This window comes from Hordeum vulgare, chromosome 6H (genome assembly GCF_904849725.1).
Source record: "Hordeum vulgare subsp. vulgare chromosome 6H, MorexV3_pseudomolecules_assembly, whole genome shotgun sequence".
Taxonomy (NCBI): Eukaryota; Viridiplantae; Streptophyta; class Magnoliopsida; order Poales; family Poaceae; genus Hordeum; species Hordeum vulgare.
In genome coordinates, this window is record NC_058523.1 from 398670186 (window position 1) to 398689715 (window position 19530).

The window sequence follows — 19530 nt, forward strand, 5'->3', positions numbered from 1 at the left end:
GGGCGGCGTCGGATCTGACACAACGAGCCCTCTCGGGGTCGTCGTTCCTACGGCTACCGGAGTTGGCCATCAAGGGCGGTGGAATGGAGCGGCTAAGCGGCGGAATGAAGGCGCTCGTCGGCGGATTGGAGGCGCCGGCGGTGAGGTGGGGGACTTTTCGCGGCGGCGGAGGGATAGGGTTTCGACCCGCATCCAGCGGTCAAACCCGCAGATATAGCGGTCGAGCGCTCACGTTTACGGGGCCACCGCAAAAGTTTTACGGGTCGGGCCGCGTTTACAGTATCTGCTCTGGCAGGAAAAACAGCCCAAACCCATATAGTCGCCGGAATTTTACAATTCCGACGATTATATGGGGTCTGCTAGAGATGCTCTAATGCCCCAACCCGCAAAATAACTACCAAAATACGGGTGAGCGCAGAAAAAATTGTCCGATCAGACCCCGTATGGGGCGTTGACCAGTAATTTTTTTTACGAGACGCGACAAAAGTTCTCCCTCAACCTTTAGATTCACGGGGTGGGAGGCTGACCCAAGCTTGCCTGCTATCCACAACGAGATTTGGCGTGAGGGCAATTTCCACGCACCCGTTCCTGCTTCCCACCCCCTTCGTCGCCATTACCCCGTCTCCACCCGCTCCTGTCCATCTTCCCCTACCATTCTTCGCCGCCCAGGAAGCCTCCCATCCGTCCCACGTCACTACGGTTGTCACGCACGCACAATCCACTCCGGCAGATCTCATCGTCGGCCATGTCGCCCCGCCATCACTCAAGGCACCATCGCAGCTGTCCGCAAAGGGGCAGGTAAAAATTGTCGTGTAGGGCGGAAATCCAGCTAGCCCCGTCGGGAAGGCACACGTTCCCGGCGGCGCGGCCACTGCCGGAGAAGAAAGGCAAGGTTTCGTGGGTGAAGCACAAGAAGGTTCCTACGAAAATCCTGACAACTTCATCCTCTCCCCCCGCCCCGACAACATGTATCCCGTTGATACCCATCAAAGTCTTTGTTTCTACCGCAAGCGAGGTTTTCAATGAAATGTCCAGTTCGAACGATGCAACTGCTGAGTTCGTCAACTTGTTGGATGCCAACATCGTCGACATTGATTGAGCCCCGATCGTTGATTTCAATTACAAGAAAATGGATGGTAACATGGATGGTCACGATGGCGAAGATGAGGTGGAGGAGATAGACGAGGGGGCTTATGACCAAGTGCAAGCAAAAAAATCACGAGATCGAATAACTACATGATGTTCGAAGATCAAATATTGATCAAAGCTTGGAGTGTGGTGTATCTTGATGCGTGCACCGGCACATCTCAAACAGCCAAGAGGTATTGGCAGAGGATCGAAGATCAATACTTACGCATGATGGCAGCGTATCTCAATGGGACTTCACGCACCTTTTGGTCACTCTAAGGTCGTTGGGACGTGATCAAGCCGATTTGTAGTCGTTGGGCTGCTTGCTTGGAACAAGTTCACAATGCTACTCCAAGTGGAACGTGGAATTAGAATGTGTGAGTTCATTTTCACGTTCAAAGTTGTGCAATCATTTGTAGCATTTGTAGCATCTCAAATCATTTGATATTGTTTTGATTGTGTAGGACAAAATTGCACAACAAAGATACAAAGACAAGGAAGCTCCCGAAGGCAAAAGATTTAAACTAGAGTGTTGTTGGGAATTGCTAAAAGAGTGTAAAAAGTGAGAGTTGACTGAGAAAGAATCCCCACCGAAGAGAGGTTCACTTACGACCATGGATTATGATGAAGATGATGATGGCCCGTGAAACTTGAACAAGCCCGACAGAGACAAGAAGTCAATGGAGAAGATCAAGAGGGAACACGAGGCATCAAGCTTGCGAGACAAGATAGATGCAATCAAATAAGTTGATGTTGACGAAGACATTGGAGGCAAAGAAAGAGTTGGCGGAGAAGAAGGCACGAGACAAGCAAGAAAAGTGGCAATTGCTCAACGACAAGGGGTTGCCCAAGGCGCCCATTGAGGAGGGAAGAGTTTTTGCCGTTGAGACCAAAGCTATGGCCAAGCTTCTTGTCAAGGAGAACAAGATTATGACATTGAAGCGCGATGACATGGACGACATCACCAAAGAATGGCATGATATGACAAGGAGAGACACTTTGAAGAGGAGGATGGTAGCGGCGACTCGTGGGTGTTTCGGTGTCGGTGATGTTTTCCCATCAGGAATTGGAACCAGTGTCGGTGATGCTTTTAGTGCGGGCGGCTATGCTTTCGTTGCGAGAGTTGGAACAAGTGTCGGTAATGAACTCGCAGGCGGCGATAGCATCGATGGCAATGCGCGCGGAGTGAAGATCATGATGACGGGTGATGATGGACGTGGTCGTTATTTTTGCAAAAAGTCCTTTTACGCTTGTCATAAAAAAACTATGTTTTTATTTACGCGCGATCTATATTTTATTCTTCAAATTTGAACTCAATCATAGAAATCGCTGGTAAATTAATTAATTTGAGGTTTTTGGTTTGGGGGCCGAAGCGGGTTGCGGCCGAGCAAACCCATGTAGCCGATCAGTAAAACATCATATTCTTAAGCTCGGTAACAGAGCCGTTTTGCTCGATAAAAAATAATTTTTTTACAAACTATAAACAATTTTTACGGACAAGCCTTTTAGGGTCAGCTAGAAATGCTCCTAGCATCTTGTATAAGGTGAAGCATTCCCAAGCAGGAGACATTAGGCTGGTTGTAATGGATAGTATCATATAGTAGTATCATGCATATGATACTAGTGTATGATACCACATCTGTAATGCATAATATCATATATTAGTATCATAGTATAGTTCATTTATTGTCATGAAAGACACATAGTAGCACATCATTTAATATGATACGGTATCATGATATGATACTCAACCCTCTTTTTCTTCATTTAATTCTATGCCACCTCATAAAAAATGCCTAGTTGGCATGCATGATACTCCCTCCATTCCTAAATATAAGACGTTTTAGAGATTGTACTATAAACTACATACGGATGTACATAGACATATTTTAGAATATAGATTCATTCATTTTACTTCGTATGTAGTATCCTAGTAAAATCCCTAAAAAAAATTTATATTTTGGAACGGAGGGAGTAGCCTTAGGTTCGTCAGCCTTTGCGGCAGCGAAGACGAAAAACATTGTCTTGTCGGCGGAGGAGAGGCTGAGGCCTGTGAGCCGTGGTGCTTGGCGCCAAATACTCCAGTGGCGCTGCTCCCAACGGGACGACTGCGACGCCCAACGCATCCCAATCAGACCGACTCCACGGCGACCACCCGCCGAACGCCGATGCCACCTGCCGCGCCAAAAGCCAACCAAACCTCTACACGATGGTCGCAAAGCAAGCAGCCCCACCGCTAGTAATATTCTCGCAGCAGCGCCCTACGGAGCCTACAACACTCCATCATCCCGTCTTCCTCTGCTTTACCGCTTTTCTGTTCTTGTCTCGTATCCACTCTAGCCCCCGGAAGGAATCCGTCGACCCAGAGCTGTGCCTTGTCAGTTTGTCACTGACGACGAGCCTGCTCGGACGCCAAAATATGCAGGCCTACAGCCAACGGCACTGGAATTCATCAACGGAGTGTGCAAGAATCCGACAGATGCGTCATGCAATGCAAGCTTGACATGAGATGAGAATGCAAGAGCAATGATTGCAAATTACGATCCGAGCTGATGGATATGGCCGTAGTCGATTTGCATTGTCAGACGCCATCAAGGAGTAGTAGTACAAGCACTCGATTACAAATCACGCGACGACAGAGCTGAGCTCCGGCAAGCTCCCCCACCGTGACGCACTTGATGTCGCTTCTTGTCGGCGGTACAGACAAGAGTGACCACGGATCCATGACTGACCCAGCGCCGGAGGTGACAGCGTCCTGGTTTGGCTACGGCTCTCCGGCCCGCGACAGCCGGGACGGCGCGCGGCAGGTGGGGCAGCTCGCGCGTGCCGCGAGCCACCCGTCCACGCAGGCCCCGTGGAAGGGGTGGCCGCACGCCGGGAGCACGCGGACGCGCTCGCCGTCTGCCAGCTCCGACAGGCAGATAGCGCACTCCGCGTCGCCCCATCCGCCGGCCAACTGAACGCCTGCCCCTGCCCCGGCCTCCACGGAGAATTCGGCGGTCGCGGCGTCGGACGGAGGCTTCGGCGGCTGTGGCTGCCCCTGCGCCCGCGCACGCGCACGCGCGGCGCGGCGGCTGGCGAGGCGGCGGAGGAGGAAGCGGGCGGCGGCGTGGAGGGAGAAGGCGAGGAGGGAGACGCAGGCGAGGATGATGAGGATGGTGGCCACGTTGGAGAAGAATGCCCGGGAGCTGGTGTAGGGTCCCCAGGCGTCGCCGCTGGCGTGAGGCAGCGGCCTACGGGGAGGCGGAGACGGGACGACCATGGTCGCCGCCGTGGCGTTCATGGGGGGCGAGGCGGTGTGGTTGGTCCGGCGTGCCATGGCGTTCGATCTATAGTATAGAGAGTGGTGTCGACGGGGCGGAGCGGGACAGTGAATGAGTGTAGGAGGGCGAGCCTGCGAGGAGGCGTCGTTGTCTGGGTTTGGCAGACGGCCTTGGCTTTTTGTATGGCTTCTTTTCTTTCCTCGGAGCTGACGGAGTGCTACTCAAAGTGGGAGTGGAGTAGTAGGCCGGAGACCAAGCATGCGTGCACGAAGATGCCTTGCGCCATACCTCACCTCACGCAGGCTCGCTTGTTTAGAAAACGGACTCTGAATGCATGTCTCATCCGAATTCAGATTCAGGATAGAGTATACCATGCCCTACTTCCTAGACCAACTGATGGCGTTAGTACTACTAGTTTACTTAACCCTGGTCAATGTTCTTCTCCTGCTACCAAGAAGGTTAATGCGAGCTTTTAAAGTTTTTGCCCCTCGCCACCTCATCGAGCGTATCAAAAAGAAGAGCAGGCGTCCTCTTGGCGCAATCCCCAAGAGCTGCAAAGCATCAAGTGTTCAATCCTCTCTGTGAGTCTGTTTGATGTTTTACATTGGAAAATACTCTAATCTGCAGGAAAAAAATTTGCACGTAAAAAAAAATCAGAGAACCTTTGTAGGCTATTCATAGTGAAAAGTAATTTAGACTAATAACATATGCATTTATCATTTATGTTACTCCCTTCGTTTTATAATGTAATGCGTCCTCGATTTTCAAGCTTAAAATTTAATCATAAATTTAACCAACAAGACCAACTCGGGGGAGCATAAATTATACCACTGAATTCGTATACCAGTGGATTCGTATTTCAATATGAATCCAGTGACACAATTTATGCTTCCCGTAGTCGGCCTCATTGACTAAATTCATGGTTAAACTTAAATCTCAGAAAACACGGACGCATTACATCATGAAATGGATGAAGTACTTTCTTCAAATCATACTAGTATATGATCCTCATCAAGGAGTTGCAGCCATAAAAAATGATATAAGTGTATATGGTTATACAACCCAAATTTTACTAAATTTCAGTTATGAACTTAGAAGCATATGCATCCATCATTTCCTTGCACATTTGATTTTTAGAGCCAACAAGACAGACATTTGAATTCAAATTCCACTTTGAGTGAAAGTCATGTAGGTCTCTTAAATTGTTTTAGGAAAACTTGCATAACGACAGGATTTTTTTTTCTAAGATGATATTTGCCCTAATTATTTTTGAGTGGACTAGAATTTGCAAACAGTTTAATTTGGGCAATTAAACTATAAGGAAAATTCTCGATATAATAAACAGAACAAGAAAATTAGAAAAAGGAAAAGTAAAACAATTCAAATAGGTTCACTAGTTATTGACAAAATACAGTTTCTCAAAAACCCTTGGAGAAATATTCATTTAGTCAGAAATATTCCCGAGATAATTTAGGATTTTTTCGAAGAAAATTCAAATTCAAATTTGAAAAATGAAAACAAAGAACATGAACCAAAAACAGAAAAGAAAAGAGAAAGAAAAAATGGCCCAGCCAGCTGACCATGTCGTGCCCGCTCTCTCTCTCTCCCTCTCACTCACACGATTCCACCGGAGCGCCATTGGGCTACCCACACCACCATCAACGTCTCCACCTTGACAAAGAGACCGCGACGAGATTCCAACGAGCCTCTACCCCCTCGCGACCACCCGACCCCTCCAGGAGATCCACCGCATCGAGGCGACCCCGTGGACATCTCCGATGAGCCCGGGGCCCCCTGTAGCCCCGAGTTTGATGGAGGCCGAAGATGGGCGCCGCTGCCGTCGTTGCTCGGGTGAGCCTCTTGCATTTGGCCCTGCACCTTTTTCCATCTGCCTCCCCATGCTCGTGTGCACCTTCTGACCAAGTCCTACATCCAGGAGCGCCCGCGTTTGAGCACATCGACGACGCTCAAGCCGCCAGCAACTCTGACGAGCCTCCCCGTCGTTGTCTTCGTCATCCCCGAGGCCAGCCAACACCACCATCATATTCGTTGTCTCGCAGTGTGTCAAATTGTACCCCTCGCATAGCCTAGGAGCCCCTGGAACGCCGGCAACCTCGACGACCGAACACTGCGCCATCGTGCACGTGTTTTTTGATGACTCTCCGGTGAGGAGACCTGATGACGTCAAACCCTGCCCTTCTTCATTTTGATTTCTGATGTTAGATCTGGATTGGACAGCCCAAGTTTAATCACTTAAATGAACCGAGACTTGCCAACCAGAAGTTGTGACATTGACAACATTATCCGAAAGAAAATTGTTACTTAAAAAGAAAATGCAATTTTGCAAAAGAGCACTCGAATTTAAAACTATCATAACTAATTATCCATAGATCCAAATTGAATGATTCTTTTTACAAATGAATTCTTAGGAGATGTACTTTTGGAATAATTTAATAAAAAATGATTTTAAACATAATGATTTAAATACCAATTAGGCCAACTTTCAATTTACAAAATCCAATTCATGCGATCCTTTTTGCAGATTGGAACTCATGAAATGTAGTTTAAATTAGTTCATTGTTAATTAAAAAATAAAATATATTTAATTAGTTTGTGGGCACAAACTTAAAAACTCTAAATTCAAAGAAGTTGACTCAACATGAAAAGTAAATGGTGTAAAAGTAAATAGATTGCCCCTTCGGAGAGGGAGGCAAGGATTTGTAGAGGTGCGAGAGCTCATTGTTTAAAAGAGAGATGAATATATTTTGGGTGGTCTGCCTTTGCTATCAATGTTACAACAAGGGATTTCAACATCTTTCATGATAATCACATTATTGGCAGTTCCCAAACAGAATTGAAATTCTACTCACCTCCAACCATTCAAACACTTTCCATGGCTAGCCGTATCCACGGGTGCCCCCAAACAATCAAATTTCTAGGGGGGTCATGTTTATTTATTTTTTGTATTATGCAGAACTGAGCATCCTTTTTACCAGCCTTTGTCGTGCAATGACAAGTGAATAAACACTCATCATGAGAATAACCCGCTTAGCATGAAAGATATTGATCGCCCCGATCGCTCCATGAGCGGTATGGGCACACAAAACGGATGTTTATTTGAAGGTTTTAGAGGTGGCACATGCAAATTTACTTAGAATGGCAATGGAATACCATATATATGTAGGTATGGTGGACTCTCATGGAATAAACTTGCCTCAAGGATTTGGATGCACAAGTAGTATCTGTACTTAGTACGAAGTTTTGGCTAGCAAAAGGTTTTAAACAAGCACCACATGTTGGAGGATTCATGACAATATAACTTCTATGCAAATATACCCAAACATAAAAATACGTTGTCTTCCTTGTCCAACTTCAACTATTTGATGAAGGTTGAAAATAATTAATGTGTATTCACAATCATAAAAGATGTCCAACATAATATATTTGTGTGTGAAAGTTCCCTTACTTGTACTAATCATTCAAGAATTGCTTGTATGACCAATATTGTGATTGTCAAACTTCAGTAGATTTTACTTTCTAAACCAAATGTGAACTACTACTAAGGATAAAGAACATTGATAATTTCAAATTTATGATATTTCATTCATTAACAATTTGATATAAGTGAAGCACAAGAGTAAACATCAAACTACTCTCGAAAGATATAAGTGAAGATCAATGAGTAGTCAACCAATTAAGTAAATACGTGAGGACTCTCTATCAATAAATATTTTTAGATCTGACATTTATTTAAAAAACAAAGAAAACAAAAATACATTCCTAAAATAGCACATATCATGTGGACAAATAAAAATGTAGGCTCAACATAGACTAGTCGATATTTGTTTGATGAAGAGAGGTGGGATGCGTAGCATCCCCAATCTCGGATGCTTGAGACTTCTTATAATATTTACTTGGGATGACTTGGGCACCCCAAGCTTGAGCTTCCGTAACTCGGTCAATCCTCTCATATCATAGTTTCACCTAAGTCTCAAAAACTTCATCCACACTAAACTTGAAAAGAACTTGTGAGATAGGTTAGTGCACATAGAAATAAATCAACACTTCATGTACTGTCAAGACAAGTTGCATAATAATTTTCCAAACATTAGTTATTATATACTATCATTTCCACAATTTACATCTCCCAGTGTAACGAATGAAAATTCTAGGATAAGTAGATAACAAAACTATGACAACAATATGTCCAAACAAAACAGTGTGTAGCAATCTATTTAAAAAATGTACATATGTATCTCCATGAATTATGAAAATTAACGAGACGATAAATGATTTTTATTAAATTACTGGGTAGAACTTTCAGAAACTTTCCATGTTGCAGTAAAATCCGATAATTCAAATACTAGAGCAAAAGTTTTTGTTTTTGTACAACACACATCATACATGCAATTAAAGCATTTTAATGGCAAATCTTGGAAATTTTTATTGAAAAACATGATTATATATACCATCAAGCAAGTAATAACAAAATAAATTGATGATCCAAGCAAAACACATATCATGTGACGAATAAAAATATAGCTCCAAGTAAGATATACCGATATTGTTGAAGATGAAAGAGGGGACGCCTTCCGGGGCATCCCCAAGCTTAGACGCTTGAGTCTTCCTTGGATATTACCTTGGGGGTGCCTTTGTCATCCCCAAGCTTAGGTTCTTGATGTTACTTATTCTCCTTGTATTGGTATCTCACCCAAAACTTGAAAACTTCAATCACACAGAACTTAACGGAACTTCGTGAGAGGGGTTAGTGTAATAAATAGAGATCATTATCTTAGGTAATGTCAAGACAAGATTCATAAGTGTTATAAAATTATACCTACTATATTATATGATTCCCATTATTTATATCACTTAATATAACCTAAGGAAACACTAAAACAAGCAAACTATGCATGCAAAACAGAATCAGTTAAAACCATATTAGTTTGTAAAGTTCCGAATTTCAACCATATTCCCTATCTCTGGAAAATCTGAAACATTAGGACAATGCACATAATTCGCATATCAAAATTTTGTAAGAATTTTTTAAAAAATAGTGTCCAGTAAAATCAGAGAAATTCTGCACTAGACAAAAAAGTTTATGCTTTTGCACAGAATCAAGCTAACAAGTATCCCCACTATCCCAAAGGCTTCACTTGGCACTTTATTATAAAAATGGCAAACAAATGATTACTATAGTAGCTATATCATGTTAACACACAAAAACAGAAAGTATAAATATTGGGTTGTCTCCGAACAAGCGCCTTTCTTTAATGCCTTTTATCTAGGCATGAGGATTTCAATGATGCTCACATAAAAATAATGAATTGAAACACAATGGGAGCATCATGAAGCATATGAAAAATACATCTAAGTCTAACCCACTTCCTATGCATAGGGATTTTGTGAGCAAGCAATTTATGGGAGCAATAATAAACTAGCATGAAGGCAAAACAAGCATATCTTCCAGATTTTCAACACATAGGGAGCGAACTTGATATTATTGCAATTCCTACAAGCATATGTTCCTCCCTTATAATAACTTTCAATAGAATCATGAAGGAATTCAACAATATAATTATCACATAAATCCTTATTTTCATGATTCACAAGCATATAATTTTCATTACTACCCACACAAGCAAACTTCTTATCATTCATAGTAGTGGGAGCAAACTCAACAAAATAACTATCATGTGATATTTGATTGGCATAATACAATTGAACATTCAAATCATGATGACTAGTTTCATCATTATTATTACTCTTTATAGCATACATGTCATCACCATAATCATCATAGATAGCAACTTTGTTGTCATAGTCAATTGAAACCTCTTCCAAAATAGTGAACTCATCATTAAATAAAGTCATGACCTCTCTAAATCCACTTATATCATTATGAAAAGTTTCAAAACCCTCCAAAACAGTGGGATCATTAGTACCTAGAGTTGACACTCTTACAAACTAACTTTTATCAATATAATCATCATAAATTTGCTCATCAAAACTTGGGGAAAAAATATCATCTTCATCAAACATAGCAGCCCCAAGCTTGCGGCTTTGCATATCATTAGCATCATGGATATTCAGATAATTCATACTAACAATATTACTATCATGCTCATCATTCAAGGAATTCACATTAAGCATTTTTATAAATTATTCCTCTCACAATTGAGCAGAATTTTGTGAACCATCATTTTCACGAAAGACATTGAAAAGGCGAAGCAATTGAGGCAACCTAAATACCATTTTTTGTAGTTTTCTTTTATAAAACTAAACTAGTGAAAAACAAGAAACTAAAATATTTAACTGCAAGATCTAAATATATACCTTCAAGCACTCACGTCCCTTGCAACAGCAAGAGAAAAGAGCTTGATGTCGACTATGCAATTTTATTCTTGTAGACGTTGTTGGGCCACCAAGTGCAAAGTTTTGTAGGACATCAACACATTTCCTTCAAGTGGACGACCTAAGGTTTATCAATCCGTGGGTTGTGTAGGATGAAGATGGTCTCTCTCAAATAACTCTGCAATCAAATACAAGAAATATCTTGTGTCCCCAACACACCCAATACAATGGCAAATTGTATACATGCACTAGTTCGGCGAAGTGATGGTGATACAAGTGTAGTATGGCCAGTAGATATAGGCTTCTATAATCAGAATCAACAAAACAATGAGGTAACTGGTGGTAAAAAACAAGAAAAACGGTATATTAATTCTTAGAAACAAGGCCTAGGATTCATACTTTCACTAGTGCAATCCCTCAAGAATGCTAGCATAGTAGAATCATATGATCATCCCTCGACATGCAACAAAGAATCACTCCAAAGTTCCTATTAGCGGAGAACATAAGAATAAGTTGTTATAGACAGCGAATCACCTCAAAGTTACCATTTCTGGTCGATCTATTGGGCTATTCCTATAGGTGTCACAAACATCCCTACAGAACTAATAACACCAATGTCACATATCAATCAACCCTAATGTCACATAGATACTCCGATGTCACTACAAGTTGTTGGAAATATGCCCTAGAGGCAATAATAAATTAGTTATTATTATATTTCTTTGTTCATGATAATCGTTTATTATCCAGGCTATAATTGTATTGATTGGAAACACAAATACGTAGATATTTGTAAAGCACACACATATCTAAAAGGTTCAGACTCGTTGATTAAAACCTCTCTCACAAACAAGACGTGGTCAAACCACAAAATTGTATGGGTGTTGGATTCGTTAAAGTTACATAGTGATGTGAACTAGATTATTGACTCTAGTGCAAGTGGGAGACTGTTGGAAATATGCCCTGGAGGCAATAATAAATTAGTTATTATTATATTTCTTTGTTCATGATAATCGTTTATTATCCATGCTATAATTGTATTGATTGGAAACACAAATACATTTGTGGATACATCGACACAACACTGTCCCTAGTAAGCCTCTAGTTGACTAGCTCGTTGATCAAAGATGGTTAAGGTTTCCTAACCATAGACAAGTGTTGTCACATGATAACGGGATCACATCATTAGGAGAATGATGTGATGGACAAGACCCAAACTATAAACGTAGTGTATGATAGTGTCAGTTTATTGCTACCGTTTTCTGCATGTCAATGTATATGTTCCTATGACCATGAGATCATGCAACTCCCGGACACCGGAGGAATACCTTGTGGGTTATCAAACGTCACAACATAACTGGGTTACTAAAAAGGTGCTCTACAGGTATCTCCAAAGGTGTCTGTTGGGTTGGCATGGATCAAGACTGGGATTTTTCACTTCGTGTGACGGAGAGGTATCTCGGGGCCCACTCGGTAATACAACATCACAACAAGCCTTGCAAGCAATGTGACTAAGGAGTTAGTTATGAGATCTTGTATTATGTAATGAGTAAAGAGACTTGCCGGCAACGAGATTGAACTAGGTATAGAGATACCGACGATCGAATCTCGGGCAAGTAACATACCGAAGGACAAAGGGAACAACATACGGGATTAACTGAAATCCTTGACATAGAGGTTCAACCGATTGAGATCTTCGTAGAATATGTGGGAGCCAATATGGACATCCAGGTCCCGCTATTGGTTATTGACCATAGAGTGTCTCGGGTCATGTTTGCATAGTTCTCGCACCCGCAGGGTGTGCACACTTAAGGTTCGGTGATGTTTCGGTATAGTTGAGTTGTATGTGTTGGTGACCGAAGTTTCGTTCGGAGTCACGGATGATATCCCGGACGTTACGAGGAGTTCCGGAATGGTCCGGAAACGAAGATTGATATATAGGAAGTTTGTATTTGGATTCTGGAAGGTTTTCGGGCATTGCCGGCAGTGTACCAAGAGTGACAAATGGGTTCCGGGGGCCCACCGGATGGGCCCACCACGCCCCAAGGGTCCACATGGGTTTATTGGATGCGCAATATGGTATAATGGGCTCACAAAGTCATCCAAGGAAAGCCCATGAGGAAACAGTGGAAAATCCAAAAGAGGTGGGAAAATAAGGAAGGAGTCCTAATCCAAGTGGGATTGGAGGAGGATTCCTCCCTTCCCCACTTCGGCCGACCCAAGGAGGTCTTCCTTGGTGCGCCAAGGCTGTCCTCCCCTCCTACTATATATACTAGAGGTTTAGGGCTTTTGAGACACCACTTTGCCACGTGCTGCCCTCTCCTCTAGATCATAGTTCTTCCTCTAGATCGGTTTTCTACGAAGCTCGGGTGGAGCCCTCCAGGAATAGATCATCACCATCACCAGCGCGCCATCACGCTGTCGGAGAACTCATCTACTTCCCCGTCTCTCTTGCTGGATCAAGAAGGCGGAGATCGTCATCGAGTTGTATGTGTCTGGAATGCGGAGGTGCCGTCCGTTTGGCACTTGATCGGGATGGATCACGAGACGGTTCGTGGGACGGTTCATGGAACACATCGTGAATACGAACCACTACATCAACCACGTTTATTAACGCTTCCGCTTAGCGATCTACAAGGGTAGTGTATCCGATCTCCCTCTTATAGATGAACATTACCATGATAGGTCTTCGTGTGCGTAGGAAAATTTTTGTTTCCCATGCAACGTTCCCCAACAGTGGCATCATAAGCTAGGTTCATGCGTAGATGTAATATCGAGTAGAACACAAAAGTTTTTTTGGGCATTGATGTTCGATTTTCTTCCCTCCTTAGTCTTTTCTCAATTCTGCGGTATTGTTGGATTGAAGCGGCCCGGACCAACCTTACTCGTACGCTTACGAGAGACCAGTTTCATCGACTAACATTCAACTTTTTGCATAAAGATGACTAGCGGTTGTGTGTTTCTTCAACTTTAATTGAATTGGATTTTACCAAGGCGGTCCTTGGAGAGAGTTGAATAGAAATTTGCACATCTCCGTTGTGGTTTTGCATAAGTAAGATGCGATCATACTAGATACCCATAGCAGCCACGTAAAACATGCAACAACAAATTAGAGGATGTCTAACTTGTTTTTGCAGGGTATGCTTGTGATGTGATATGGCCAAAGACATGATCTGATATATTGGATGTATGAGATGATCATGTTGTAATAGTTAAATATCCACTTGCACGTCGATGCTACGACAACCGACAGGAGCCATAGGGTTGTCTTTAAACCAACGTTTGTATTTGCAGATGCGTTTACTATATTGCTAGGTTGTAGGTCAAGTAGTAATAGCATAGATAGCATGACAACCTCGATGGCGGCACGATGATAGAGATCATGATGATGGAGATCATGGTGTGGCGCCGGTGACGATGAAGATCATGTCGGTGCTTTGGTGATGGAGATCAAGAAGCACAAGATCATGGCCATATCATGTCACTTATGAATTGCATGTGATGTTAATCCTTTTATGCACCTTATCTTGCTTAGAACGACGGTAGCATTATAAGGTGATCCCTCACTAAAATTTGAAGATAAAATTGTGTTCTCCCCGACTATTCACCGTTGCGACAGTTCGTCGTTTCGAGACACCATGTGATGATCGGGTGTGATAGACTTAATGTTCACATACAACGGGTGCAAAACAGTTGCACACGCGGAACACTCGGGTTAAACTTGACGAGCCTAGCATGTGCAGACATGGCCTCGGAACACAAGAGATCGAAAGGTCGATCATGAATCATATTGTTGATATGATTAGCATAGAGATGTTTACCACTGAAACTACACTCAACTCATGTGATGATCGGATTTGAGTTAGTGGATTTGGATCATGCGCCACTCGAATGACTAGAGGGATGTCTATTTGAGTGGGATTTGTTAAGTAATATTATTAATTGAACTAATTATCATGAACATAGTCAAAAGGTCTTTGCGAATTACGTTGTAGCTTGCGCTGAAGCTCTATTGTGTTTATATGTTCCTAGAGAAAATTTAGTTAAAGATGATAGTAGCAATTTTGCGGACTAAGTCCGTGAACTGAAAATTTTCCTCATTGTTGCACAGAAGTCTTATGTCCTTAATGCACCGCTCGGTGTGTTGAACCTCGAGCGTCGTCTGTGGATGTTGCGAACATCTGACATATACGTTTTTGATGACTACGTGATAGTTCAGTGTGTAATGCTTAAACGACTTCGAATTGAGGCGTCGAAGACGTTCTGAAAACTCCACGGAACATATGGGATATTCCTAGAGATGAAATTGGGATTTCATGATCATGCTCTTGTTAAGAGGTATGAGACCTCCGACAAGATGCTTTGTCTACAAAGTAAAGGAGAAAAGCTCAATCGTTGAGCATGTGCTCAGATTGTCTGAGTGCAACAGTCGCTTGAATCAAGTGGGAGTTAATCTTCCAGATGAGATAGTGATGGTTCTCCAAAGTCACTCCACCAAGCTACTAGATCTTCGTTATAAACTATAACATATCAAGGATAGATATGATGATCCTTGAGCGATTCGCAATGTTTGACACTGCGAAAGTAGAAATCAAGTAGGAGCGTCAATTGTTGATGGTAGTAAAACCACTAGTTTCAAGAAGGGCAAGGGCTAGAAGGGATACTTCATGAAACGGCAAACCAGTTGCTGCTCTAATGAAGAAACCCAAGGTTGAACCCAAACCCGAGACTAAGTGCTTCTGTTATGAGGGGAACGGTCACTGAGGCGGAACTACCCTAGATACTTGGTAGATGAGAAGACTGGCGATATCGACAGAAGTATATTTGATATACATGATATTGATATGTAATTTACTAGTAGTCCTAATAGCACGAGGGTATTAGATACCGGTTCAGTTGCTAAGTGTTAGTAACTCAAAATAAAAGCTATATAATAAACAGAGACTAGCTAAAGGCGAGGTGACGATATGTGTTGGAAGTGTTCCCAAGGTTGATGTGATCAAACATCGCACACTCCCTCTACCATCGGGATTAGTGTTAAACCAAAATAATTGTTATTTGGTGTTAGCGTTGAGCACGAACATGATTAGATCGTGTATATTGCAATACGATTATTCATTTAAAGAGAATAATGGTTATTCTATTTGCTTGAATAAATATCTTCAATGGTTTATTGAATCTCGATTATAGTGATACACATGTTCATAATATTGATGCCAAAAGATACAAAGTAGTAATGATAGTACCACTTACTTGTGGCACTGTCGCTTGAGTCATGTTGGTATAAAATGCATGAAGAAGCTCCATGCGGATGGATCTTGGTACTCACTCATTTTTGAAACGTTTGAGTCATGCAAACCATGCCTATTGGTATAAACGCATGAAGAAACTCCATGCAGATGGATCGTTTGGACTCACTTGATTTTGAATCACTTGAGACATGCAAATCATACCACATGGGCAAGATGACTGAAGACCTCGTTTTCCAGTGAGATGGAACTAGAAAGTAACTTATTGGAAGTAATACATTTGGATGTATCCAGTCCAATGAGTACTGAGGCACGCAGTGGATATCGTTATGTTCTTACTTCAGAGATGATTTGAGTAGATACTAGTGTATTTGCTTGATGAAACACACGTCTGAATTATTGAAAGGTTCAAAGTAGTTTCAGAGTGAAGTTGAAGATCGTCGTGACAAGAGGGTAACATGTCTACGATATGATCATATAGATGAATATCTGAGTTGCGAGTTTGGTACACAATTAAGATAAATGTGAAAATTGTTTCACATCTCATGCCACCTAGAACACCATAGTGTGATGATGTGTCCGAACGTCATATCCGCGCCCTATTTGATATGGTGCATACTATGATGTCTCTTATCGAATTACCACTATCGTTTATGGGTTATGCATTAGAGACAACTGCATTCACTTTAAATAGGGCACCACGTATTTCTGTTGAGATGACACCGTATGAACTATGGTTTGGAGGAACCTAAGCAGTCGTTTCTTAAATGTTTGGGGCTGCGATGCTTATGTGGAAATGTTTCAGTATGATAAGCTCGAACCCAAAGCGGATAAATGCATATTCATAGGACACCCAAAACAGTTGGGGTATACCTCCTATCTCAGATCCGGAAGCAAAGTGTTTGTTTCTAGAAACGGGTCATTTCTCGAGGAAAAATTTCTCTCGAAAGAATTGAGTGGGAGGGTGGTGGAACCTGATGAGGTTATTGAACCGTCACTTCAACCGGTGTGTAGCAGGGCACATGAAGTTGTTCCTATGGTGCCTACGCCAATCGAAGTGGAAACTGATGATAGTGATCATTAAGCTTCCGATCAAGTTACTACAAACCTCGTAGGTCGACAAGGTCACGTACTGCTACAGAGTGGTACGGTAACCCAGTCTTGTAGGTCATGTTGTTGAACAACAATGAACCTACGAGCTATGGAAAAGCGATGGTGGGCCCGGATTCCGGCAAATGGCCGGAGGCCATGAAATCTGAGAGAGGATCCATGTATGAAAACAAAGTGTGGAATTTGGAAGAACTACTTGATGATCGTAAGACTATTAAGTACAGATGGATCTTTAAAAGAAAGACAGAGAATGATGGTGAAAATCACCATTTAAGAAAGCTCAACTTGTTGCAAAGAGGTCTTCGGCAAGTTCAAGGAGTTGACTGCGATGAGACTTTCTCACTCGTAGGGATGCTAAAAGTCTATTGGAATTATGTTAGTAGTTGTTGCATCTTGCAGATGGATGTCAAAATATTGTTTCCTCGATGATTTCCGTGAGGAAAGGTTGTATGTGATACAACCAAAAGGTTTTGTCGATCCTAAGGATGCTAACAAGTATGCAAGCTCTAGCGATCCTTCTAAAGGACTGAAGTAAGCATCTCATAGTTAGATATGCGCTTTGATGTGATGATCAAAGCTTTTGGGTTTATACAAAGTTTTTGAGAAACTTGTATTTCCAAAGAAGGGAGTGGGAGCACTATAGAATTTCTGATAAGTATATGTGGTTGACATATTGTTGATCGGAAGTAATGTAGAATTTATGTAAAGCATAAAGGGTTGTTTGAAAGGAGTTTTTTAAAGGAAAACCTGGATTAAGCTACTTCAATTTTGTGCGTCAAGATCTATGGCGATATATCAAGATGCTTATTAAAGAACTTTCAATAAAATGCATGCCTTGACAAGTTTTGAAGGAGTTCAAAATAGATCGAAAAAGAAGGAGTTCTTGGCTATGTTCTAAGGTGTGAATTTGAGTAAGACTCAAATCCCGACCACGGGAGAAGAAAGAGAAAGGACGAAGGTCATCCCCTATGACTTAGCCGTAGGCTCTAAGGTATGCCATGTTGTGTACCGCACCTGATGTGTGCCTTGCCATGAGTCTGTCAAGGGGTACAAAAGTGATCCAGGATTGAATCACTAAACAACGGTCAAAGTTATCCTTAGTAACTAGTGGACTAAGGAATTTTTCTCGATTATGGAGGTGATTAAAGAGTTCGTCGTAAAGGGTTACGTCGATACAAGATTTGACACTAATCCGAATAACTCTGAATAGTAAACCGGATTCGTATAGTAGAGCAGTCATTTGGAATATTTCCAAATAACACGTAGTAGCAGCATCTACAGGGTAAGATAGAGATTTGTAAAGCACACACGGATCTGAAAGGTTCAGACTCATTGACTAAAACCTCTCTCACAAGCAAGACGTGATCAAACCCCAGAACTGTATGGGTGTTGGATACGTTAAAACCACATAGTGATGTGAACTAGATTATTGACTCTAGTGCAAGTGGGAGACTGTTGGAAATATGCCCTGGAGGCAATAATAAATCAGTCATTATTATATTTCTTTGTTCATGATAATCGTTTATTATCCATGTTATAATTGTATTGATTGGAAACACAAATACATGTGTGGATAGATAGACAAAACACTGTCCCTAGTAAGCCTCTAGTTGACTAGCTCGTTGATCAAAGATGGTTAAGTTTTCCTAACCATAGACAAGTGTTGTCACTTGATAACGGGATCACATCTTTAGGAGAATGATGTGATGGACAAGACCCAAACTATAAACGTAGCGTATGATCGTGTCAGTTTATTGCTACTGTTTTCTGCATGTCAATGTATTTGTTTTTATGACCATGATATCATGCAACTCCCGGACACCGGAGGAATACCTTGTGGGTTTTCAAACGTCGCAATGTAACTGGGTGACTATAAAGGTGCTCTACAGGTATCTCCAAAGGTGTATGTTGGGTTGGCATGGATCAAGACTGGGATTTGTCACTCCGTGTGACGGAGAGGTATCTCGGGGCCCACTCGGTAATACAACATCACAACAAGCCTTGCAAGCAATGTGACTAAGGAGTGAGTTACGAGATCTTGTATTATAGAATGAGTAAAGAGACTTGCCGGCAACAAGATTTAACTAGGTATAGAGATACCGACGACCGAATCTCGCGCAAGTAACATACCGAAGGACAAAGGGAACAACATACGGGATTAACTGAAATCCTTGACACAGAGGTTCAAGCGATAGAGATCTTCGTAGAATATGTGGGAGCCAATATGGACATCCAGGTCCCGCTATTGGTTATTGACCAGAGAGTGTCTCACGTCATGTGTGCATAGTTCTCGAACCCGCAGGGTCTGCACACTTAAGGTTCGGTGATGTTTCAGTATAGTTGAGTTATATGTGTTGGTGACCAAAGTTTTGTTCGGAGTCCCGGATGAGATCCCAGACGTCACGATGAGTTATGGAATGGTCCGG

At 42.2% G+C, this 19530-nt stretch overlaps 1 protein-coding gene across 1 annotated transcript; it reads right to left on the bottom strand.

Moving 5' to 3' along the window:
- Positions 1–3678: 3678 nt before the first annotated feature.
- On the bottom strand, positions 3679–4939 carry LOC123402421 (RING-H2 finger protein ATL79-like). Its single transcript, XM_045096347.1, has one exon. It carries the CDS (start codon positions 4445–4447, stop codon positions 3893–3895), a length of 555 nt encoding a protein of 184 aa, XP_044952282.1. The 5' UTR covers positions 4448–4939; the 3' UTR covers positions 3679–3892.
- Between the last annotated feature and the right edge of the window lie 14591 nt (positions 4940–19530).